This window comes from Pollachius pollachius, assembly GCF_949987615.1.
Source record: "Pollachius pollachius genome assembly, chromosome: 4".
Taxonomy (NCBI): domain Eukaryota; kingdom Metazoa; phylum Chordata; class Actinopteri; order Gadiformes; family Gadidae; genus Pollachius; species Pollachius pollachius.
The window spans coordinates 30,059,461-30,086,210 of record NC_136937.1 but is presented as its reverse complement, the minus strand read 5'-3'; the positions used below and the strand labels follow the sequence as shown (position 1 = coordinate 30,086,210).

At 50.5% G+C, this 26,750-nt stretch overlaps 1 protein-coding gene across 2 annotated transcripts in view; it reads left to right on the top strand.

Moving 5' to 3' along the window:
- Nucleotides 1-26,750, top strand: part of LOC307075357 (vang-like protein 1) — a 51,822-nt gene that overhangs the window by 9,995 nt on the left and 15,077 nt on the right. For both annotated transcript variants that reach the window (XM_079735924.1, XM_079735925.1), the window contains 3 exons: nucleotides 6,624-6,756; nucleotides 23,085-23,516; nucleotides 24,993-25,168. In XM_079735924.1, coding sequence (XP_079592050.1) covers nucleotides 6,624-6,756; nucleotides 23,085-23,516; nucleotides 24,993-25,168 — 741 coding nt within the window. The remainder of the gene's footprint in view (nucleotides 1-6,623; nucleotides 6,757-23,084; nucleotides 23,517-24,992; nucleotides 25,169-26,750) is intronic.

The window sequence follows — 26,750 nt, the reverse complement described above, 5'->3', positions numbered from 1 at the left end:
CAAATCTCACATTAGCAGCTGCTCATGTGGAAAATTGCTTCTTTTGATTGGTCAAACTCCAATTATAGCGATGGCACTATCGCTCTGTGAAAGCACGGGCCAAAATGGATAATTTAGGCAGATTCATTCCGTTTTTTGTCAAGAGCTCCTTCACGAAATTCTCCATGGTTTTAGTTTGAAGGAGACTATTAGTTTGTGAGGGTCTCCGACTGCTAGTATTGAGATTGAATGTTGTCAGAATGACTAAAAGGACTATTTACCCTTAGATAAATTCATTTTAATGCCATAATCAACAAGAGTTGATTGCCCATTTAATCAGGCCAGCGTAATAACGTCATGTTATTACCTAACAAACTCTCAGAAATGGCTTTTAATATTTCTCGGTTTCATCATCTATGTAAACATTACATGCTTCTTTCTCTAGTCATCTCAATTGGTCCCCCTTCCGAAAGGAGGAAAGACAAAGAAAAGATACAAAACCTAGCCTAGTATGACTATTCATTTGACCCGATTTGTTGTTTTTTAACCAATCCCATTATTGCCTTTTCTGGTCAACTAGGTGTGGCTTGTGTTTGTGTCGCTATTCTCTGTCGTTCCGGGCATCTGTGGTTCCTATCCCAGTTCCAGGAAAGGAACTTGTTGGAAATGGAATTCTGGGCTGCCCATGTGACGCGTCTCCTTGGCTGCGGCGTTGCCACGCGTTACAACCTGTGTCAACAAAGTTGTCATGCACTCATGTCGCCGCTAGCTTAGCGTAGATTTGGCTATCCTTATCGGTATCGCTATGGTTGCTGGGCACAGCAAGAGATATGGAGAATTTGGACCAGAAAGGACATGTTTCCACGGCTACAGCGTTGCCACGCGTTACAACCTTTGTCAACAATGTTGTCATGCACTCATGTCGCAGCTAGCTCAGCTTAGCTTTTGCTATCCTTATCGGTATTGCTATGGTTGCTAGGCACAGCGAGAGATATGGAGAATTTTGCACCGGGAAGAAACCTTTTGAGACTTCAGAGTCTTTCTCGTTTTCGTATCTTGATGTGTATCCAAGTAAAACAGGATATGAGGGCGGGAAAAAAATTTGCACATGTCTACTGAGGCACATGTCTTCAGAAAAACATTGTCATTGTTCCCCATTGGATTAAGCACTGTAATAAAAATTGAATCTCTCCCAATCTCTCTATACTGTATATCTATATAGCTACATGGATATATTAGTGATGGGTCGGTCGCGAAGGATTCGGTCAGAACAAACAAATCCCGAAGGTGAACGACGAGAACTGTTTCCCAAAACAAGAGAACAGATTATTTTTTCTATTTTTATGAAAAAAAAGGAACGTATGTGCTTTATATATATGCCTAATATTTACACCTAACCTGGGTAATTTTGCCGGAACATTAGAAAGTGGTAGGCTACATGCATGTTGATTTATTCCATATTTTCCGATTCCCTGGCAAATGACGTAACAGACCGTCTTACTAAACGAACGAATCAAACGAACCAATCGTTATAGGGAACAGAACTGAAAGAACTGATTCCCGGAAAAGCATAGTTTTGTCCATCCCTGATATATATATATATATATATATATATATATATATATATATATATATATATATCGCTGTACCCTGTCCCATCTGCTCTCTAACGTGACTCTGGATAAATAAAACGATAAGAGTCTGGACTCAGTCAGCCATTTTAGGCTCGGCGCCACAACCGTCTTCATTGGCTTGTTGCCAAGGGTCATGGCCGCCCCCCAGGTGTGAGCCGCGGCGGCCTGCATCGTGACGGGGAAAATGTTCAACTGATATTTCGGCGCTGGTTTGACTGCTCGGCATGTTTTTTCTCTTTTTTCTTTTTACTTGGGGTTGGGGGGGGGGGGGGGTCTGGCAGGGGGCCATCCCAGCCGGGGCAGACAGCCATCAGTAGCCTCAAATTACCCCCCCCCCCCCCCCCCCGGCTGCCCTCCCTTCTTGGTTTCGTACCTGTTGAGAGGGCAGCCGGCTGGAAGTCGACCCCGCTCTGTAATCCACGGAGCCACCCCCCCCCCCTCCGTGGCTGAGGAATATTAATGGGGCCGCATGATAATGAGACCGGGATAGCAGGAGACAGAGAAGGGGGGAGGGGGGGAGGAGAGAGAGAGGAGGAGGAGGATTTGGGAAGGGAGAGAGGAGGGGGAGGATTTGGGAAGTGAGGAGGGGGGAGAGGAAAGAGGGGAGGAGGAGGGGGAGGGTTTGGGAAGTGAGGAGGGGGGAGAGGAAAGAGGGGAGGAGGAGGGGGAGGGTTTGGGAAGTGAGGAGGGGGGAGAGGAAAGAGGGGAGGAGGAGGGGGAGGGTTTGGGAAGTGAGGAGGGGGGAGAGGAAAGAGGGGAGGAGGAGGGGGAGGGTTTGGGAAGTGAGGAGGGGGGAGAGGGGAGGAGGAGGGGGAGGGTTTGGGAAGTGAGGAGGGGGGAGAGGAAAGAGGGGAGGAGGAGGGGGAGGGTTTGGAAAGTGAGGAGGGGGGAGAGGACAGCAAGATGAAGAGGAGGAATTGGGAGAAGGTAGGAAGAAGAGGAATAGGGAGAGAGGAGGAGCAGGATTGTGGAAGGGAGAAGGATGGAGAGGAAGATGGGGGGGAGGAGGGGAGGAGAGGAGAGGAGAGTAGGCTGAAGAGGAGTAGTGAGAGGATGGTAAGAGAAGAGGTTGGAGGAGGGAGAGGGAGGAGGAGGGAGAGGGTTGAGGAGTAGGAGGAGGTGAACAGAGTCCATGCTGGGAGCTCGGCCCAGTAGTTAACTAACGAGCGTGGAGTATAGGGGTAGGGAGTGCTCCCCTCGGTCTGACTGGATCGATGGGGACCCCTGCGCCGCTCATTAGTCGGCCGTGGATGATCTTCTAGAATGTGCCGCTGATGTTCAACGAACAGAAGCACTGCAGGATCTGCTTCATAAAAATAAGATAAATAACGACACAAGGTATATTGTTGTTATATTCTTTTTGTAAAACATCAGGAAGCATTGCGCGCCAACAAATGCTAAATTGAAGCGTTTATTCGTGGATAAATGATTTTGAACTTTGTGTGAACCTGGCGCGTTTTTTAATCAGTTGACCGCACAGATTATCTATTCCCACTTGGTCTTTGTTCTGCTTTAAAAAAAGCCCAAAATTAAGGTTTACACAGAACAGCAGATAGCTTCGTATTCATGTTGTGTATAAAATTCAACTGTGCCCACTCCCCAGATGTCAGGGTAGGAGAGCAGGCTAAAAAAACATCGCCCTTCATTTGTGAGTGGAGCATTTGTTTTGGCAGCATTTAACGTGTGTACATGAAAACACATGAAAAAATATGATTAAATAACATGCATAATGCATGCAGAAGCGCAGCAGAGGCGTAAACACAAGCCCTTTCATTTGGTGATGACCCAGACATCAGTGTCTCGTAATGTTTTACTAGTCTCGACTACTTACTTTATGAAATTATACAGTTTTCTTTACACATAGATCATTCAGGGTTGTTTATTTCCTTTGATATACGGCACGCTGCGAGTTTGTTTTTGTTAATATGCGCATTATTACGATCAAAGAATGCATTTAAAGAGGTGTTTGTTATTTTTTGCCGTGTTCAACAGGGCTTTGAAGGCTACCCCTGTCAGATCGACTTAACTGCCACTCGAGTGCCGATGGTGGCCAGATCGTATTTAACGTTGCCATGTAATCCCCTCTGGATATGGCGGATAGTAGAAACGTCAGTTGAGAATGACATATCTCTGGGAGATTTACAGGTTATCGTTAAACTCGGCCCTGGCTACGCTTTCAGCCTGGCTTTGGTGGTTTGATCGCTCCGGAAGTTTGGACATTTTTTCTGAACACTTTTCGTGTTGAGATATGTCTGTTCGCAATCACTAGAATAGCTTTTGTAACGTAACTTGAAGCTGAAACATTACCAGAAAATCCCTATTTTTTTTAACCAGATGATCCTATCCTTGTTATATTGAAAGATCCTTTGGGTCAGAATGATTTTATGATATGATGATTATTGTTTTTAGTGGTACGGAATATGAGTGGTGGCCTCTGTGCTGATCTGTTCCGTGAACTCAAAGCTAACCAGCTAAAATAGCGAACACTCAAAAAGCTAACCTAGCAAACTGTCATTTTGTGTGTGTCTGTGTGTGTGTGTGTGTGTGTGTGTGTGTGTGTGTGTGTGTGTGTGTGTGTGTGTGTGTGTGTGTGTGTGTGTGTGTGTGTGTGTGTGTGTGTGTGTGTTTTCCCTCACACGGGAAGCCATTTTCCCATGGTCTGGGCCGGGAGAGGAAACGCTAGAATAGAAGTCAGGAAACGAGAGCGGTGCACTCCCTTAAATCAAAAACACCCAAGGCCCTACCCGTGGCCACGGCATCGTTCAGACATCAATCACGGGCCCTTCCTGCGTCTGCCCCGCGGGCGCTGTCTCCTACAGGAAGTAAGGGTTTGAAGGGGGATTGTGTGAAGGATGTGAGTGGCGTTGGAGGGGCACTTCAGTGCTAACGCCAGTGGCCGTGACTGTGGGATGCGTACAGCGGGTTGCAGTTGGATTCTCTGTTGCTGTTTTCGAATGTGTACATTCTTGAGTTGATTTGCTTTTAATTAACCTCCCAGTACATGTGAGATAAACGGTGGAATTTAACTGGTGGGTCTGCCTTTCTCACTCACTGTGTGTGTTTGTGAGTGTGTGTGTGTGTGTGTTTGTAGGTCGGTAGGTGGATTTGTGTGTGTGTGTGCTTGTGTGTGTTTGTGTGTGTGTGTAGGTGTGTGGGTCGGGGTGTGTGTGTGCATGTGCGTATGTGTGCGTTCGTGTGTCGCTTGTGGGAAACATTGAAGCTGGACCTCCTTCCTTAGCGGGCGTGATGTGAGATTCGTCACACCTCTATGCAAACCGCATCGGTCCTGAAAACCGTCCAACAATAAATCAACAGACTGAAAAGAAAAGCGATTAGCAGTTGGACCGAGGTGGGAGGCCGCCGCATTGAACCACCTCTTCCCTGGTGATTCCCAGAGCTGTCTGTGAACAAGATGAATCATTCCCTCCGTCTTTCAACTGCGGCCAAAACCCTTTAAAAAACGTAAAAGAGTGGTTGAACCTGTAGCAAAACAACGCAGATCTGTGCTCAGCCGTCTTCCACCGTCTGTCTCTCTGTCTTGTCGTCCGACCGTCTGACCCAACCTGCTTCAGGAATGAGGCTGTTGATTCCAAGATGGCCACACGGTGTGACCCCCTGCTGGTTGAAGGGGCGGGGGGGGGGGGGATTAACAGTGCTTGATGAACCTCTCAATGCAGCGGAAGCCCCAAAGAGGGCATTTAGCCACATTGAGGAGGAGGAGGAGGAGGAGGAGGGTTGTTTTATCCAGGATGAAGAACTCAAGGACTTGGAAGAGTGAGTCTCTCTTACCAGAGAGTCTATCGCTGGTAACCGGGTCCACCGTTTGAACCTGTGAGTTAAGTCCAGCACAGGCCAGACCTTTCTTTCCTGCTTTTATTCTTCATTCCCTCTCTCTCTCTCTCTCTCTCTCTCTCAGCCCCTCTCTCTCTCTCTCTCTCTCTCTCTCTCTCTCTCTCTCTCAGCCCCCCCCTCTCTCTCTCTCTCTCTCTCTCTCTCTCTCTCTCTCTCTCTCTCTCTCTCTCAGCCCCCCCCCCCCCCTCTCTCTCTCTCTCTCTCTCATCTCTCTCTCTCTCTCTCTCTCTCTCTCTCAGCTCTTTGAGCGAGTGACGTTAGATCCGCCCGCTCTGCCTTTATCGGGAGACATGATAGCCATCATGGAGCTAACCTCGTCTTCAATGGCGGCACTGTGCTCTACCATGTGATCCCTGCCTCCCTGAAGGACCGGCCTTGCCTTGTTACCTCATTGAGATAAGATGACTGTGTGTGACATGTGCGTCTGGTGCACAGTACCCAGGCCACCGTCCACAGCAGACAACCAGGCAGGCTGGGATAACTCTCTGAGTCCACCTGGAGGATGAGCAGCCCGTGGATGATAGTCTCACAGAACCGGGGACGGAGGGATGGAGGGATGGAGAGAGCGGAGGAGGGAAAACATGGCGGGAAGGGGGATTGAACCAGAGTGGGTTTCCCCTGGAGGGGCGAGAGTGTCGTTAGAGAGGGAGGTGGCGTGAGAGAGAAAGAGAGGGAACTGGCGTGTGTGTCAGTGCGGTGGTATATTCCTTAACCTCCACAGCAGTCAGGTTTAATCTCTCTCTCTTCCCCTTTGCCTGTCTCTTTCTCTCTCTCTCTCTCTCTTTGTCTGTCTGTCTGGATCACACTCTTTCTATGTGTCTCTCTCTGTCTCTGTGTGTGCGTCTGTCTCTCTGTCTCTGTATCTATCTGTCTCTCTCTCTGTCTCTCTCTTTCTCTGTCTGTCTCTCTGTCTGTCTGTTTGTCTTTCTGTCTCTCTCTGTCTGTCTGTCTGTGTGTCTGTTACGACCTCTCGCTTATCAATTTATTTTCTGCGTTGTGTGCCTCCCATGTGTTGCTTCTGTTTACGTGGTGAAGTTGTCACGGCAACCAAGTACCACATCCCACCCCGGATTGGATTCTAAAGATGAATACAAATATTCAGTTTGAATTCATGGACAAAAGTTGTTTTTTTTAATAGTGTATTTTTCTGTTGCTTAGGGAACGAACCCGGGACCGCGACCGGCACAAGTCCCGCAACAAGGACAGCCGCTCGGAAAAGTCTGTCACCATCAACGCCCCGCCCGCCGAACCGTTGCTAGGCGACTCCACCGCTCGGGGGGAGGACACCCAGGTAAGCCCTGTGACCAATCACCCCCCCCCCCCCCCCCACGCACCTGCAGACAGGACCGCCCCTGCCCCTTGAGCAAACACAACCGCCACCCCACCGCCACAGACCCGTGGGCGGGGGAACACACACAGGGCTGTGTGGGTGCGTGAGTGTGTGTGTGAGCGCGTGAGTGTGTGTGTGAGCGCGTGTGCGCGTGCATGTGTGCGTGAGTGTGTGCGTGAGTGTGTGTGTGTGTGTGTGTGTGTCGCTTGTGGGAAACACAGAAGCTGGACATCCTTCCTAAGACAGAGTGAAACGAGATTTGTCACACCTTACTCCATGACTTTTTGTGTGTTGTACCTCCTGGCATTTAATGTACGCACTTATTGTTTGTTCTACGTACTGACACTTAAAATGAGACTATTGGAGAGCAAAGGAGATTGTCTCTGTTTATAAGTCGTTCGAAAAAAGGTTTATCCAGATAATAATGTGATCGTCTGATGTCAGACTGGCCACCTGGTAATCCGGGAAAAAAAAATCATGTCTGCTCGAACCGATATACTATGAGAGAATTGGATGGAACCACTATACTTGAGGTGGTAGGGGGTTTAGGGACTATATGAAACTGACCCATTAATGGCGAGAGAGTAAATCCCCCCCCCCCCGTCCCGGCAGAAAATGCGGCGTGCGGCCAACCTGAAATCAACAGCTTAGCAGGCAGACAAACATTATCAATTGGACGACAATGACGTCCACTAAACACCGGTCTATATTTACAAGACAGTGACAGTTATGAACGGGTTTATGACGGATTATTGGCTGAACGAGAGAGATAAGGTAGGACCTGGCTCCGATATGGTCTTCAGCGCCAAGAGTTTGGGGATAATATCGACTGCCGTGCATCAAATCGGTAGGAATGCTGAACGGTGTTACTGAAAGCCATGTGCTTGGTGGACTTTCCAATCCATTCCAGTCTACTCCAGTCCAGGTTTTTAAAACTTGGACCGGATCTTTGATTCCGGTGAAATCCGTTGGCAGGTATCCGTGGTAACCTAGCTGGAGTTCGAGGTCATGATGTCAGGGGGAGGTACAGGGCAGGATCCAAGAAGAGCCGCATTCGTAACGATGGCGGCGAAATGGAAAACGTAACAATATTAAACTAAAGGCATATCTTCTCGTTGGCATTGCGTTGCCCTACTTCCAGTAATCCATCGCTTTCATTTTTGTAATCCCTCAACAGAAAATAAGCGGCCTTCCCATAATGATACAAGCATTGTGGATTATGTGCGAGATTATGTTTCGTTTCCAAAGAGGTAATCTGGAGCTAACGTAACCTATGATCCCCCAGCTGGGCACAGAGGTGTTAGCATTAGCTAATAGCTAATGTTAACACAAAAACTATCTAATTTGCTGTGTTTTGTCAATCAGCTCTGGCGCTAGCACCAGGGCAGTGTTCCGCTCTTCCCGGAACAGCACGGCAGTGGTTGTAGCTTTGTGTTAAAGGGGTCTAACCCAACATAGTTGCCCTTTATATGTTTTCTTTCATAAACTGCCAAGCAACAGTGCGGTATACAAGGAGGAGGACGTCTTACACCTGCATGCCACCCACATGCACATGGCACACACATACGCGCACACACGGATGCATACACACACTCACACGTTCACACCCACACGTTCACACTCGCGGGAATATGCATACACACTCAGCGAACAGCTCAAGAGGAGCTGAAAGGGAGAGAGAGGGAGGGAGAGAGGGAGGGAGGGAGGGACAGAGGGAGAGAGGGAGGGAGGGAGAGAGGGAGAGAGAGAGGGAGGGAGGGAGAGAGGGAGGGAGGGAGGGAGGGAGATGTATTTAGTGTGTTTGAGCATGAATCCTGTACAATGTGCGAATGTGTCAGCATGTTAGTGTGCACAGCCCTCCTGGGTGTGTGTGGAGCTCTCCCTATGCTACTGTGTGTGTGTGTGTGTGTGTGTGTGTGTGTGTGTGCGTTTGTGTGTGCGTTTGTGTTGTCACATCTGCGTGAAGCCGACGCTAGGGCTCAGCGCCCGGCGCCCTACTCACCGCCCCCTGCAGAGAGATGATCAGAGGCACGTGGCTTAACACGGCATAATGCACCACGTCTTCAAAGTGCAGCGTAGTACATTAGCGCCCAGCAACGTAGCATAGCACGGCGGAGGATAACAGAGAAAGGTGGAGGGTATTATGGTGTAGCGTAGCATAACGCAGAATAGCACAAGAATTGCAAAGCACTTAACAGAACACCAGTGGTGTTTCTCATTTAAATATAACTCATAATCACGTTAAGCAGGCTTATATCTTCCAAACTACGGATCGCGTTTGGTGTTTTCTTTGGGTTTAAAAAAGCTTTTATCAGGTTTCTTTTTTTTTTATTGAAGGCGGTTTGTACGCATCTGCATTTCGGGCCCTTGACTTCAAGCTTCAAGGTGCCCCTTCCGGCAATTTTCTTTCTTTTCCCTTAATATTTTCCAGTCTGCGTCAAATCTTCCCAAAAAACCCTTCCCATTCCTCATCTACATTTCCTCGCCTGGATCTCTGCTGTCTCGCCATTTCCATGTTTTTAATTGGTCGATGTGTTTGAACACATTTTCCTGCATTAGAATCCTGCCACCCCAGGACCCTACCCAACGCCCGGGGCGGCTATGCTAATGAGCTCACGCGCAAGCTAGCCAGACCTTACACACACACACACACACACACACACACACACACACACACACACACACACACACACACACACACACACACACACACACACACACACACACATGCTAACGCACACACTTACATATACACATGCACATACTCATACACATAGATACCATCACTATCACACTAACATACAAATACAATACACACACTAAGACATACACACACTAACACATGCACACTAAAACATACACACTAACACATGGAAACACACAGTAACACAAACGCATACATCTACGCATACACACTTACACACTAACACATACACACACACACACACACACACACACACACACAGTTAGTTAGGCTGGTGCTTGTTTAAGGAATGCAGTGACATAGGCAGTCAAGTAGTGAACGAGGCTAGCGTCGGTGGGGGGGCGACCCGGGACAACGAGCGTGGGCGTAGCAGTAGCATGCAGCTAACATGTCCGGGGTGACTCCCCAACATGTGACCCGGGTGTGGGGCGGCTTGATCCTGGGTACCAAGGGCCGCACGCAACCGGACACTCGGTTTGCGTTAGCATTCCGCTCCGCGCAGCCCCGGCTAGCTTAGCATGCTAGCTAGCGTGCAGCCGGTTGAACGGGTGGTGGCGGGGCTGTGTGACACCTGTGTGTGTGTGTGTGTATGTGTGTGTGTGTGTGTGTGAGAGTTATAAATCAAGAGTGAAAGCTGATAGTTAAACAGGGATTCTGTGGGGAGTGCTCTTGTGTTCGATCATGTTGTGAAAGGGAAAGTGGAGAAGGGTGTGTGTGCGTGCGTGTGCACGTGTGTGCACGTGGGTGTGCGTGAAAGAGAGTTAGTATTTATGTATTTGCAGATGTATTCAACATGTGTGGTCTTTGTGTTTGTGTGTGCGTGTGTGTGTTTGTGTGTGTGTGTGTGCGAAATGCACCTGCATTTCATTTGCGCCTCTCCTCTAATTGAATTCAGGGACGTGAAGGTGTGAGAAACAAGCGGGCCTCCTCTGTGTGTGTGTCTGTGTGTGTGTGTGTGTGTCTGTGTGTGTGTGTGTGTGTCTGTGTGTGTGTATGTTTGTGTGAATGTGCGTGTGTGTGTGTGTGTGTTTATGTGAATGTGCGTGTGTGTGTGTGTGTTTGTGTGAATGTGCGTGTTTGTGTGAATGTGCGTGTTTGTGTGAATGTGCGTCTGTGTGTGTGTGTGTGTGTGAATGTGCGTGTATGTGTATGCATATGCGTCAGTGTTAGAGTATGCGTGTGTGTGCGTGTGCGTTTGCACGTGTGTGTGCGTTCGCGTGCGTGTGTGTGTGTGTATGTGTGTGCTCGGGACCGTGGCTCGGTGTTCTCGCCGAGGTGTGGGTTTGTTTTTCTAAGGGCCAACGGCCACGCATCGCAGCTCCCATCTCACACTCTGCGGCCTGGAAGTAACCCAGCAGCCCGGGCCTGAAGAATGCGTCCAGTCAACTCTGGAATCGTGAAGTGAAGGGTGTGAATAAGGGTGTAATGCATGTATTCATTATTAATCAGCACTGTGTTCAGGTGCGATTTGAAATATGCAGGGTTTAAACACACTCTGCAGATGTGTACACATGCACGCATGCATGCACGTGGGCACACACACACACACAGGAACACACACACACACACACACACTCAAACACACAGGCACGCATACACACACACACACTCACTTTCAATTACACAAGGTTGTGATCCCAGCTGTTGGCTGTCCAGTGGGCTGTAGTCCCCGGGTTCCGTAACCGCGGCGATGCTCTTAGGACCACACCAACGGCATCTTGGGTGAAAGAAGCCGCCGCCGCCGCCGCCGCTTACTTAGTTTTCCTCCTCAACGATGTCGGGCGAGCGAGAGAGAGCGAGTCTCTGCGCTCACGTTTGGGAAGTTTATTTTGCGGTGAGTCTCATTCAGTTTGTTGTTTTGTTGTTTGGTCGGAGTCGTAGTCTTCAGTGCTTTGGCACCCTGTGTGTCAGTATGTGTGCGTTCATGTGTGCCTATGTGTGGGTGTGTATGCGTGTGTGTTTGTGTGTGTGTGTGTGTGTGCGTGCGCCCTTGCACGTTCACGACCATGTGCCTGTGTTGATCAAAGCTACACGGATGGGCTTTCTATTCCGTATCCGTAGCGACGAGCACATCACCGCCGCCACAGCGTTGGTGTCTGGCGCGCGGCGTCTTATCGTGTTCCTTACTCCCAGGGTGTGGCTCAGACGATGTATTACCCAGAGCTCCTGGGACTTAAAGCTGCAGTGTGTGGAATTTAGGGGCATCTAGAGAAACTGACTCGTGGAAATAAAATATAACACGCATGAAGGATGTATAAATGAGTGTTTAATCCCATGAAATTAAGAATTGTGCTTTCATTATCGCAGAACGAGCCCTTTACGTCTACAAAGGGAGAGGGTCCTCTTCAACGAGGCCCGCCATGTTGCTACAGCAGCCCAGAACGGACAATTGACTCCAGAGAGCTTTTTGTTCGTTAACACTACAGCGAAAACATTAACAATCATAAGCGCTATCTTACTTGTGAGCTACGACCTATCGATTTTCAGACTTGATGACTACAATATACAAATATATAAATCTATCAAGGAGTCTCAATATTTGGCACCTGGCTTCTACACTGCCATGCTGTAGCAGAGGATGACATCGTTTTGGAAGTGCCTACTGGCACCTTGCAAAATACAGGCCAGGACAGGCCGCTTTTGCACCTCCAGCGCCTTTGGAAAGGGAGAGGTGGGCGGATGGCAGGCTTAACGTTCGGCTTAGCTCAGGAAGTACAGCGGGTTGGCCTGTAACCGGAAGGTTGCTAGTTCGATTCCCCGGCTCCTTCTCGCTGAGTGTCCCTGAGCAAGACCCCTAACTCTACCTGCTCCCGACAAGCTGGCTGTTGCCTTGCGTGGTTGACTCCGCCGTTGGTGTGTGAATGTGTGTATGAATGGTGGTAAGTTGCTTTGGATAAAAGCGTCTGCTTAATGCCCTAAATGTTTATGTGAATTTGACTTGAGGGGGCGGGGGTTGCAATCTGCCACCTCACCGCTAGATGCGACTATATCCAACACACAGCACTTTTAAAGTCACGCTGCGAAAAGATCCTGTGCTCCTATTGGATGAGAACAGCACACCAGTGTTCAGTGGGTCGGAAGTGATGGAGAGAGAGAGAGAGAGAGAGAGAGAGAGAGAGAGAGAGAGAGAGAGAGAGAGAGAGAGAGAGAGAGAGAGAGAGAGAGAGAGAGAGAGAGAGAGAGAGAGAGAGACTAGTGGAGGGCTGGTGGAGAGATAAGTGTAGAGCGAGAGAGAGAGAGAGAGAGAGAGAGAGAGAGAGAGAGAGAGAGAGAGAGAGAGAGCCTCAGGGCAAGACACCGATAGGGGGAAGAGGGGGGAGAGGGAGAGAAGAGAGGAGAGAAGGCCCGGGGCAGCGGGACACCAATAGTGGAGGAGGTAGATGAGGAGGAGGAGGAGGAGGAGGTGGGGTGGGTCCTTGCAGGGCCCTAATTGATGCGTTATTTGGTCCATTCTCCACTCAAGCATGTTCTGTTTGTTTGTTTAATGGAACCCCTCGCCTCCCCCCTCCCACTTACCCACCTCCTCCTCCTCTCCTATCCCCCCCCCCTTCTGCTCCCTCCCGTAACCCCTCTCTCCACTCACCCACCCACCCTCTCCTCTCAGTGCTGTCAGGATATCCCATGTGACTGCTTCCATCTCCCTCTCTCTCTCTCTCTCTCTCTCCCTCTCTCTCTCTATCTCTATCTCTATCTCTCTCTCTGTCTCTCTCTATCTGCGTGTCTCTCTCTATCTCTCTCTCTAGCTATCTCTCACTCTCAAAATCTTCTCTCTAGATCTCTCTTGCGATGTCTCTCTTGCTCTCTCCCTCTCTACCTCCCCTACTCTCTCTCTCTCTCTCTTTCTCTCTCCCTTAATCGCCCTCCCTCCCTCTCTCCCTCCCGCCCACTCTCTCTAAAGGCTGTCACGTTACGCAGCGAAACACACAAAGTCACATACAATACCTCCTGGGGCATGCTGGGAGTTCTTTCTATATAAAGACCCATAAAGCAAAGCAGGGCCGGCCACTCAGATCAGCACAGGAAGTGGGGTCATGCGCTCACACACACACACACACACACACACACACACACACACACACACACACACACACAGGGAGACACACTCTCAGTCGGTACGAGAGCGGGAGTTGGAGCGGTCGACTGTCGGGAGCTGGCGCATTGCATCGTAAGAGCCGGGGCCGCCGCGTCGCCACGGTTACCTCTTAGCGGACTGTCCTCAGCGACGAGCAGGGGGTCGGGGTCGTCGGCATGGAGGTTGGGGAGGAGCTGATGAGGGCCCTGGAGGGGCTCCAGAGGCAGGAGGAGAAGGGGTCGGGGACGGATGAGGAGGCAGGGAGGGACGTGGTGGTCTTCACCGCGGAGCAGGACTCCCCCAACACCAACTCGCCCCCACAGGCGCTCAGCTCGGGACTGGGGACCCGGTCCGGACAGGTAGGACTCATCAGGGGTGGGCCGACTGGCTGGTTGGCTGGCTGGCTGGCTGGCTCGGGCTCGGAGGCCTAACGTCCGGCTGGGTGGTTCGATGACTGGATGGTTTGGTGGATGGATTGACTCCCTGACTGACTTGGTGACTGGCTGGCTGGCTGGCTGGCTGGCTGGCTGGCTGGCTGGCTGGCTGGCTGGCTGGCTGGCTCGGGCTCGGAGGCCTATCGTCCGGCTGGGTGGTTCGATGACTGGAGTTATGGGTTGATGGTTTGACTCCCTGACCGACTGGCTGGCTGGCTGGCTGGCTCGGGCTCGGAGGCCTACCGTCCGGCGGGGTGGCTCGATGACTGGATGGTTTGGTGGATGATTTTGACTCCCTGGCTGCTGGTGGATCAATGCTAGGAGGCGTGTGTCTAGATGGAGAGCCGCTAATTGCTAGCTGTGAGAGTGGATCGTTGCTGATGCGTTGAGATGCATGGACGGCTGGCTGTTTTGCTGGCTGATCGACTGACAGACTGACTGACTGCGTTGGGGTGTACAGGATGGTGAGTGAAATAAAAGGCTTGCTGTTTTACTGACTGACTGACTGACTAGATGGGTGACCGACTGACTGACTGACGAGATGGGTGACTGACTGACTGCCTGACGAGATGGGTGACTGACTGACTGACTGAACGGATGGGTGACTGACTGACTGACTGACGAGATGGGTGACTGACTGACTGACTGACGAGATGGGTGACTGACTGACTGACGAGATGGGTGACTGACTGACTGACTGAACGGATGGGTGACTGACTGACTGACTGACGAGATGGGTGACTGACTGACTGACTGACGAGATGGGTGACTGACTGACTGACTGACGAGATGGGTGACTGACTGACTGACTGAACGGATGGTTGACTGACTTTGGTTGGATGCCCCGGTTTGAGAAGTACTTATCGCGCCCGTGTGCACGCCCGCGTGCACGTCTGTGCGCTTGTCCGCGTGTACGTACGGGCGTGTGTGAGTGGTTTGCAGTGGTTTGTGGTGCAGAGTCTGGAGCTTCTATTGCAGTGCTTCCAGTACCCAAGGTGTTCCCCCCCCCCCCCCCCCCCCCCCCGGCCCCCGGCTGTCACTTCACCCAGCGTGCGCTGTCATCTCGCCCTCAGCACCCGCGATCCCCTCCTCTGCACTGGTTAACTCCCCCTTTCATCAAACGCAGCGCAGTGCCTAATCCATTTGAACCTCATGCTGGGATTTGCCTTCCCTCGCTGGGCTCCACGCCCCGCCATCCAGTTCTCCACTAGTCAAACTCTCTCTCTCTCTCTTTCTTTCTTTTTCTCTATATATTCTCTCTTCTCTTTCTCCGTCTCTCTCTCTTTCTTTCTGTCTCTATGACAGTCTCTCCTTCCCTCCCTCTCTCTCTCTCTCTCTCGCTCTCTCTCTCTCTCGCTCTCTCTCTCTCTCTCTCTCTCTCTCTCTCTTATTTCTCTTCTTCTGTCACTGTCTCTTTCTCTCTTCTCTATCACTCTTTCTTCCTCTCTCTCTCTCCGTCCTCTCCCCCCCTCCCTCTCTCTCTGTCTCTCTCTCTCTCTCTCCCCCCTCTCTCTCCCCCCTCCTTCTCTCTCTCTCTCCCCCCCTCTCCCCCGTCCCTCTCTCTCCCTCCCTCTCCCCCTCCATCTCTCTCTCCCTCTCTCTCTCTCTCTCTCTCCCCCCCTCTCTCTCTCCACCTCCCTCTCTCCCCCGTCCCTCTCTCTCCCCCTCTCTCTCCTGCTCTCTCTCTCTCCCCCCCTCTCTCTCGCTCTCCCTCTCTCTCTCTCTCTCCCCCCCCTCTCTCTCTCTATCTCCCCCCCCTCTCTCTATCCCCCCCTCTCCCCCCCCCCTCTCTCCTCCAGTGTATTTGTTGGTAGAGAGCAACAGCTGCCAACAGCTTCAACCCTCTCTGTCGTGACCTGTCACCAAGCAGCCGGGCCGGCGTGTGCGTGTGTGTCGCGCACGCCGTGCACGGCACGCCGTCTTTGGTGCAGTGGAATGCAGGCCGGCTGGCTGGTGCCTTACACACGCATACACACACACACACACGGACATATCACACGCACACGCGGGTGGAACCCTGTGTGCACATACATAGGCACTCACAGAAACGTGACACATGTGAGAGCGTGTACGACCGTCACCGTCGATGGACACATTTAAACACGTGAGAAAATGAGGTACACAAAAAGACATAGACGTACACAAACAACCATGCATAAACAACGTGCACGCAACAAACAAGCACTTCCACAGACACACACAAACCCACGATCGCACACACCTTGCTTTGCAGGAGCGTTACACAACAAACACAACGAACACACCAAACACACACAGACACACGTTCGCCCACAAATAACAATGCATCGGCACGCACCTAAAACACGCACGCACACAAACCGAGTATGCACACATCCAGCCACACATACTCCCACCAGCACTTCCGCGGACACACACAAACCCACACGCGCGCGCACCTTGCCTTGCAGCAGCGTAGCGGGCACGTTCGTCCGTGCGCCGCTGAGCGAGCGAGTTGTTCTGCCCATTTAGTGTTCCACACAACAGGTCGTCTCTTAAGGGCTTCTTGCTTCAGCGGGATGGATTCGCTGGGAGTTATTTATAGAGCTCCTGCAGCAACGTAGAAAACTCTCATTTAGCTGTAAAGGTTTGTGCCGGTACTTTGACGGACGGCAGCTCACAGGCCTTGGCCCAGTGTGTGTGTGTGTGTGTGTGTGTGTGTGTGTGAGATCAGTGCACTGCCGTGACTGCAGTAGTAAACACAGGTACTCCACGCGGACGCAAACTGAGGTCTCTTGGTTAATGTTTTTTTTCACTGTTTTGTGAACTGACTGGTGAACTGAAAGACAGCGCTCTCTTGAAACGAGCTCTCTCTTGTTCTCTGGTCCCGCCTCCTCATCTCGTCTCTTCACTTTTCTGCTCTCCTCTCTCTGCCATTCCCTTCTCTCCTCTCCTCTTTTCCCTCCCCTCTGATTCCCTATTCTCGTCCGCTCTTCCCTTCTCCTCTCCTCACTTCACCTCTCTCATCCCCCCTCCACCGTTCCTCAGCTCTCTTATGTCCTCTCCTTTCCTCTCCCCTCCTTTCCTCTCTCTCGTCCTCTCTCCTCTTTCCATCTCTCTTCTCTTGTCTCCTCTCCTTTCCTCTCCCCCCTCTCTCTCTACTTCCATCCCGCTCCATCCCTCCTCTCCTCCCTCTATCCACCCGTCCTCTCCTCTCCCCCTCTCTCCCCCTCTCATCCCCTCTCTCCTCCTCTCTCCCCTCCACCCCTCCTCTCCTCTCCCCCCTCCTCTCCTCTTCGTCTCCGTGTGCAGTAGCCCGTGTAGAGAACATGTCATATTGGATGCTTCAATTACGCGCCTGTTTAGCTAGCTGCGCAGCGTAGCCTAGCGTAAACGCTCAAGCCCTCGCGCTGCGGCGGTGTTAGCTTACTCAGCCTTCGCGGGTTCAGATTAATCACAACCGAGGAGGCGGAAAAACAATATGTCGTACAGGTGTGTTCGTGTGTGTGTGTGTGTGTGTGTGTGTGTGCGCTATGCTTGTGAACGTGCTACATCTGATAGCTGTGAATGTGTGCCAGGCACTTAAGTGCTGGGAGTTTGCGTGAACGTCAAGTTCGATTGACTTGAGGTTGTGTGTGTGTTTGTTTGTGTGTCTGTGTGTGTCTGTGTGTATGTGCATGTGTGTCTGTGTGTGTTTCCCTGTCATGTGTATGTCGCTATGTTTAGGAGCTTGCGTTCGAGTGCGCAGGCTGCAGTTCACTTTCTGGCCAAAAGGGTCAGAAACGAGAAGGAATTTCAGATTCTTACCTTTAATTAGTAAATAGTTTCACACATTTTGATTGGAGAGTCTGCTTCTAATCTGTGAACTTTGACCTGCGAAGTCGCGCCTGCAGATCCTAGCGACAAACACTTGATCGCCCAGGTGATTGCTGTTCTTCACCCTCTCTCTCTTTCCAAGATGGCGTCGTGTGAACTTGGGTCACTCCGGTTTGAAGCGGTTCTGTCTGCTCTGTTTTAACTGTCAGTCATTGGCTTCGACAGGCTGTGTGTTGAGTACTTGTAGCTTGTGTTTTCCACCTCCTCGGTTGTGATTAATCTGAACCCGCGGAGGCTGCGTAAGCTAACACCGCCACAGCGCGAGGGCTTGAGTACTTGTAGCTTGTAGCTTGTGTTGAGCGTGTGTTCGGCTAAATGAAGCGGAATAAAAAATGACTGTCACCGTTTTTAATGTTCTCTGTGAGATGGTGGGAAATAAATTAGTAAAACGTTGATTTGTATTATTTATTCATTGTTTAGCTGAATAATTAATTCCTGGTTCGGTCTTATTTTGTGATTCATTTATTTTGTTTGTTTCATATTTGTATATATTTTTTCTTGATTTGTACCCAAAAGGACAGTAAACTGTGCTTATATTCATAGTTACTAATATTTGGTTATTCATTCTAAAAAAAAGCAGAACCATGACAGTACAGTACAGATGAAGGAATTGTTGATTTTCTTTCGTTTTTCCATTTTCCTTTTCTCCAAACGCTCTGACCAAACTTGGAATTCCTAAAGTGGTCTGTGATTGGTTAATCCTGGAGAGGAGGGGGAAATGTAGGTCATGATCTAAATGTATTCAGGCCGACACAGAGGGGCGTGGCTCAGGTAGGATGGAGTGAGCCTAGAGACCACACTGGCCCAAATACTGTCAGCATGGGACCAAACGATTTGGATTCTGGGACTGTTTGGACACACACACACGCACACACGCACACACACACATACACACACACACACACACACACACACACACACTCTATTACTTAAGACAGGATTAGGCCTGGGAGATGGGTCAGTGTGCTCCTCTAAGCTGTCCCCTGTGGGCCACCATCACTGCTCTGGGGTCAGGGGTCACAGGTCGCCCCGGTTCACTTCGGTGCAGTGTACAGCCACCAAATTGCTTTTAATGCACGTTTTTATTTTCGCACGCTTTTAATTTGTAAACACTTTTTTTGGTTTGTTTTGAACTCGAACAATGATGAGTCGTCAAATTAGAGAACGCACATAAAAGAGTAATATTTCACTTAAATAAACTTTTAATATTTGTCAATTTTCAACCATAACCGGCCTGAAAAGTTTCTGTTGCTAACGTTGCTAATGGTTTTAGCAAGTGCTTTCTTGATCACGGTTTAGCGAACGTGCTAATGTGTAGCCATTACGTAGCCTTCCTGGTATTCTATCCATGACGAGACATGAAGCTAGCTGTAGCTGAAGCTATCTCGTGGTCTGAACCTCTTGACTTTTGGCTAAGCACACAATGGCCGATAGTGTTGCGAGGAAACAGGAGATGTTAGTTAAGATTGGAGTGAAGGTTTAATGGCTGAGTGTGTGCACGTTCATGCGCGTATGTGTGTTCGTGACTCATAGACCAAGCGACACAACGGTCAAATCTCAAATGAGTAATTGATTTCAATTAAATTCAACGCGCCGCCCTTTATTTTAAGTCTTTGTTTTCCGATTTTGTTACTAAGGTCTTATTTGTGTTTTATTGATTTGTTTGATTCCAATCAATCAACAGCAACATATGGCTCAACAGCAATTTTGTCGGTTGATCGCCTGATTCTCTCTCCCCCCCTCCCACACTCCCTCACACACACACACACACACACACACACACACACACACACACACACCCTTGTGTTGTCAGGGTGATGAGCGTTTATGACTGCGTTGTCAGGACGACGGATGTTGGATAACTATTTCAGGCTGTGTTTTAATCGGCAAACTGACATATCATTTGACGCTATCTTGATTCAGTCCTTGCCAATTTTACCGATATTATTGATTCCCAGTGTTGGATATAAGCGAGTTATACATATGAAAATTGATTAAAGGCGTTAAGAATTTCACTCACTCACTCACTCACTCACTCACTCACTAACACCCACCCACTCACTCACTCACTCACTCACTCACTCACTCACTCACTCACTCACTCACTCACTCACTCACTAACACCCACACGTTCACTCACTCACTCACTCACTCACTAACACCCACACGTTCACTCACTCACTCACTCACTCACTCACTCACTCACTCACTAACACCCAGACGTTCACTCACTCACTCACTCACTCACTCACTCACTCACTCACTCACTCACTCACTCACTCACTCACTCACTCACTAACACCCAGACGTTCACTCACTCACTCACTCACTCACTCACTCACTCACTAACACCCAGACGTTCACTCACTCACTCACTCACTCACTCACTAACACCCAGACGTTCACTCAATCACTCACTCACTCACTCACTCACTCACTCACTCACTCACTCACTCACTCACTCACTAACACCCAGACGTTCACTCACTCACTCACTCACTCACTCACTCACTCACTAACACCCACACGTTCACTCACTCACTCACTCACTCACTCACTCACTAACACCCACACGTTCACTCACTCACTCACTCACTCACTCACTCACTCACTCACTAACACCCAGGCGTTCACTCACTCACTCACTCACCCACATAATCACTTACTCACCCACTCACTCTCTCACAAACACACACATACACACACACATGCACACACACGCACAGACGTGCACAGACGCAAACACATACACACATACACACAAAGACGCACACACACACACACACACACACACACACTGCACAGAAAAAACAAAGCCAAAATCCCACCATTAGCTGTATTGTTTTGTTCTGTGGTACAGGAACTCCAGAGGAGAGGGGGGGGTCGCGACCCCCTACCAGACCTGGTCTTCCATTGTCCTGTCAGAACCGCCCTCCCCCCTCCCCCCACCTCCCATCCTCCCCCCCCGTATTCCATAATGACCCCAGCAGCTTGAGTTCAGTATAGCTGTACGTTAGCATGTAGCGCCCAGGCCTGAGCTAGCATTATCTTCATGTGGCTAATGCTGTTTCCATGCGTTCTTGCTAACGTCTTCAGTTTAACTAATTAAAATGATTAGAAAGGTATTTTTTTACTCTAAGACGTATAAAATAAAGATAATGAAATTCTCCACATTGAGTCAATAAAGTGCTCTGTCTTTAGTTTGTACATTTTTTCTCCTTCTGCTGGCAGTGTCGGTTGGTTGCGGGGAGGTGCTAGCCGTTAGCGGCTTGTTGTGACTGACCTGTGAAGAGCTGTGTTTCACCCAGGGCCCCCATGCGGCCATCGCTGATTCTAACACACATACACACACACACACACACACACACACACACACACACACACACACACACACACACACACACACACACACACACACACACACGTCATAGAAACCCAGTGGGCAGCCAGGGTCTGTTTACTTTTCCAACTTCCCTTCCTCCCTTTCTCTCTCTCTGTCTCTCCCTCCACACCTTGTTTCACTATCCCCTCTAGCTTTCTTTCATTCTTTCTTTGTCCTCCTCGCTCTGTGCTCTTTGCCTCCCCCTCCCTCCCTCTCTCCCTCTCTCTCCCTCTCCCTCTCTCCACCTTCTGTCTCTCTCTCTGTCTCTCTCTCTCTCTCTCTCGCTCCCCTCTCTCGCTCCCCTCTCTCTCTCTCTCTCTCTCTCTCTCTCCCTCTCTGGCTCTCTCTCTCTCTCTCTCTCTCTCTCCCTCTGTCTCTCTCTCTCTCTCTCTGTCTCCCTCTCTGTCTCTCTCCCTCTCTCTCCCTCCCTCTCCCTCCCCCCTCTCCTTCCCCTCCGTGCCTAACACTGAGCCCCAACAGCTACGCTCCACCTTGGACCACCAGATCCAGAAGAAACAGGCCTGAGCCCTGGATTACCGCGGCCCCCATCTATCAGGGTGTCTGGGGGGCAGCCTTCTATTCCCTAGTCTCCCTCCGCCCTCCCTCTGTCTTTTATCTAGCTCAGATCCTCTTAAGGCACCGGTTCTAGGCCAGAGGCGTCCCCTTAATGAGAACCGAAGCCCTCCCCAGGGGGCACCCCAACGCAGGCCCGCACTGCGCACGTTTTAATAAACGCCTGGTCCTGGAAAGGGCGTGGCCCGTTGCCGTGGACACAGGGATGTGATCGGACGGTGTTGTTCTGTTTGCGTTGCGAACTTTCGTGTTCCTTCTTTAGTTTCTGGTCAACCTTACGTCTCAGATTTGAGACCGGAAAAACACACACATACACCGCACAAACACACACACGCAAACGCACACACGCACACACACAAACACACACACACACACACACTCACACACACCCATACTCTGTGCTTTTGTTTTTGCCAGAAGAACACAGTTATTTCAGATAACTGGATTGATCTCGGTGGTCAATAACGGTCAATAATGATCGTATTTCTCTGATTTGATCATGACGTGATCTTATTTGCTTTGCCCCAATCCGATATTCACCAAATGTAACTAGAACCTGAGAGGTGTGGTGTCAGTTGTTCCCACTGCTCTGGTAGAACCGGATTTGGGTCATAAGTAAAACATGATTCGGGGCCATACAAAATGTTATGTTTCAGAACGGATCTGGGCCACTTCCCTCCCTGCAGCGTCTGCATGACCTCACACAACGCTGTCCTCTGCTTCCTTTGTCCGGTCCCTCTGTTCTTGGCCTGATCCACAACAGTGTGTTATCACGCTGAGTCCAAGGTCATCCCTAGAGTTAGCTCCATCTGGCTAATGGTATTCGTGTTCCTGCTAACTTATATTCGGTTAAATAAATAATAAATCATGAGTCCTCACAACGTAAAACATATTTTACACCTCAAACCTAACATGTCTAGAATTAGGTTCATGTGGCTCATGGTGTTTTGGTTTCTGCTAACTTCTATTCTGTTTGAATAACAATACAATTAAAAACACTAAAATCGTGAGTATCGTCCTTTCTCATGGTTCAACGTGAACCCTCTTTTGCACCTTTAAAATGGCCAATTCTTTTTTTATTTTTTTTCAAACGTCTTTTACATATTCAAAGGTCTAGAGTTAGCTCCATGTGGCTAATGTCATCCGGGTTCCTGCTAACTTCTAATCTGTTTAAATAACAAAACAATTAAAAACACTAAAATCGTCTGTAACGTTTCCTTCTCATATTTCAACGAAAAACCTCTTTTACACCTTAAAACTAAAAAAAAAACAAATCTCCCCCCCTCTCAGGATGACAACTGGGGCGAGACCACCACGGCCGTCACGGGCACGTCGGAGCACAGCCTCTCTCAGGAGGACATCGTGCGCATCACCAAGGACCTGGAGGACAGCGTGGGCCTGGACTGCCGGCGCTACCTGGCCCTGAGCCTGGCCGCCGGCCTGGGGCTCCTGGTGTTCCTCACCCCCCTGGCCTTCCTGGCCCTGCCCCACCTGCTGTGGCCGGAGAAGCTGCAGGCGTGCGGCACGGCCTGCGAGGGCCTCTTCATCTCGGTGGCCTTCAAGCTGCTGATCCTGCTGCTGGCCGTGTGGGCGCTGTTCTGCCGGGCGCCGCGGGCGGGGCTGCCGCGGGTGTTTGCCTTCCGCGCGCTGCTGGCCGTGCTGGTGCTGCTCTTTGTGCTCTCCTACTGGCTGTTCTACGGCGTGCGCATCCTGGACTCGCAGGTGAGAAGGGGAGGGAGGCGGGGGGGGGGGGGGGGGGGGGGGGAGGAGGAGGAGAGGTGGGAGGTGGTGAGGAGGAGGAGAGGTGGGGGGTGGTGAGGAGGAGAGGTGGGAGGTGGTGATGGGGAGAGGGAACGAGGAGGTGATGGAGGAGTTGATTGGGAGGTGGGATGAGGGAGGTGGAAAGGAGGTGGTGATGGAGGAGGAGGTGGGGAGGAGGAGGAAAGGGGGAGGAGGGAAGGAGGTGGCGTTGAGGGAGGTGGGGAGGAGGAAGAGACGGGGGGAGGATGAAGTGGATGGGGAGGTGTGACAGGGAGGAAGAAAGGGAGGTATGAGGGACAAGTGGGAAGAGGAGGAGGAGGAGAATGGGTGGGAAAGATGGGAGGAAAACGACAAATCGTGAGGAGTAGAAGGAGAGATTTGGAGGGTTCAGGAAGAGGAAGAGGATTAGGAGGAGGTGGAGGAGGGAGAGGAGGAGTAGGGAGAGGAGGAGTAGGGAGAGGAGGAGTAGGGGCGAGAGAAAAGAGTGGTTTTGAGGTGTTGAACTTTGCGTTAATCCTGTTGGCATCAAGATAGAAATCAGAGCACGCACACACACGCCGTACACACATTCCCACATAGAGGGTACATACATTTTTAATGTGCTAGGGTTTCACAACAAACAACAAATCCGCCGAATGTGTACAACTTCATGCCCTGCTTTCACACTTAACATAACACACACACGTACACCCACACACACACACACACACACACACACACACACACACACACACACACACACACACACACACACACTGTGCTTGTAGCTATGCCAGAAGCATGCAGTTATTTCAAATTTATCTAATGAATACAAATATTAACATATTTTCGGGCAAATCTTTGTCATTAGCCTTTTAATTAGGGGATGTTTCATGCAAGTTGCCTCTGTGTGTATGTGCACGTACGTGCGCCTGCGTATGTGTGGCGCACGTACGCCACACATACGTATGCACGTGTCGGCCTGCGTGCGTGCGTATGTGGGTGTGTGCGTATGTACGCGTCGGCCTGTGTGCGTGCGTATGTGGGTGTGTGCGTATGTACGTGCCGGTGCTCCTCCAGCACACAGACTTTCCTCCAGTGGCAGGTTAGATCGTAACCAGAAACATCCAATGAAGAAAACACACAACGTGGACAAAATCAAAACCCAATGACACTCCAGCGCACTCCGCCAAGACCTCACCCCCAACCACGGAGCCCCATCTCGGCTTAGCTCAGGAGGTAGAGCAGTTGCCTTGTAACCGGAAGGTTGCTGGTTTGATCCCCGGCTCCTCGTAGCCGGGTGTCGAGGTGCCTCCCTGAGCGAGGGGCCTCACCCTGACTGCTCCCGACGAGCCGGCTGTCGCCCTGCGTGGTTGGCTCCGCCGCCGCTGTGTCAATGTGTGTAGCGACCGATGTAGGTCGCTTAGGACTAAAGCGTGTCTTGCGTCCCCCCTTCAGGACGAGAACTACCAGGGCATCGTGCAGTACGCGGTGTCCCTGGTGGACGCCTTGCTCTTCATCCACTACCTGGCCATCGTGCTGCTGGAGCTGCGCCAGCTGCAGCCCTGCTTCACCCTCTGCGCCACGCGCTCCACCGACGGCGAGACGCGCCACTACAACCTGGGCCAGCTCAGGTGGGCGGGGCTTACTGGGGGGCGGGGTTATGTCTTTAGGGGTGGGGTTTGTGTCTCTGAGGGGTGGGGTTTATGTGTTGAAAGGTAGAGCTTATTTGTGGGGCGTTTCGGGGAGGTCTTATGTCTTTGAGGATGGCTTATGTATTGAGGGGTGGGGCTGATGTATTTAGGGGAGGGGCTTATGTATTGAGGGGTGGGGCCTATGTATTGGGGAGGTCTTATGTCTTGAGGGGTGGGGCTTATATATAGGGGAGGTCTTGAGGGGTGAGGCCTATGTATTGGGCGGTGGGTTTTGTCTTAAGGATTTTGTCTAGGTTGCAGGTTGGGGGTTGGGGCTAGCTTTTCTAAATGAGTCCTAATGGTTGTCGGATCAGATTGTAAACGTGCAGATTTTACGCTAATTGGTGCACTAATGCGCGCACCAGTAGCCGAGGGGCGTGTTGTGATACCAAACGCTGGTAATCTACAACAACATGTTTTGTCTGTCAGACAATTAAGAAAATCCCCGAACTCTCTCAAGCAAATCTCTTTCAGTACTTCTTAGAAAGTCTGCAATTAGCCATGAAAGTGTGGGATTAGCGATCGCCCTCTCAGCACTGACACGTTTGACACACCGTCACGGGGAAGTTGCTGTGAGTGTGTAGCGTTGCATAACAGGGCAGACTGGCCGGGCGCCAGGCTAACTAGCGGGCAACGGAGAACAAAGATAGCGCAGGGGATAAGACGGGTTGTCGGCAAGACTCGGCGCTATAGTGAGACAAAGAGAGGGAGACAAAGAGCGAGAGAATGATATAGTTGGAGAGGAAGGAATGAGAGGGGAACGATGAAACAACAATGAGGATCAGGGAAGGGATGAGAGGTAAAGATGGGTAAAAGGAGAGAGAGAAGCAGTGAGAGAGAGAGAGAGAGAGAGAGAGGGAGAGAGTGACACGGTGGTACATCTATGGGGGGATAAGGGAGGGGCCGAGAGTCAGAATGAGAAAGCGGGGCGGACGAATACAATGAGTCAGCGAAAGAACAGGCTAAAAAAAGACGAGGTAAATGGGGCAATATTTTTGTGTTATTACTTCTTATAGAACAGCACACTCTGTGCACGGCTGCATGGATGTTTCACTGGCCCGGGTTAGGCTCCTGGTCTAATTTAGTGCTTGTGTGAACGTGCACATGTGTGGGGGTGTGGGTTTGTGTGTGTATGTGTGTGTGTGTGTGTGTGTGTGGGGGGGGGGCTTTGTGTGGGTGTGTTAGGGTGTGGGTGAACTATATAGAGTAGGCCAACCAGTTTTTTAATGTATTTTTTAAATGGAAACTTTTAGCCAATGCAACTTACATTGAATACAGCGACAGGTCATTAAGGAGCAGGTAGGGGTTAGACAGTACAGAGACAGGTCATTAAGGAGCAGGTAGGGGTTAAACAGTACAGAGACAGGTCATTAAGGAGCAGGTAGGGGTTAGACATTACAGAGACAGGTCATTAAGGAGCAGATAGGGGTTAGACAGTGAACACAGAGACAGGTCATTAAGGATCAGGCAGGGGTTAGACAGTACAGAGACAGGTCATTATGGAGCAGGTAGGGGTTAGACA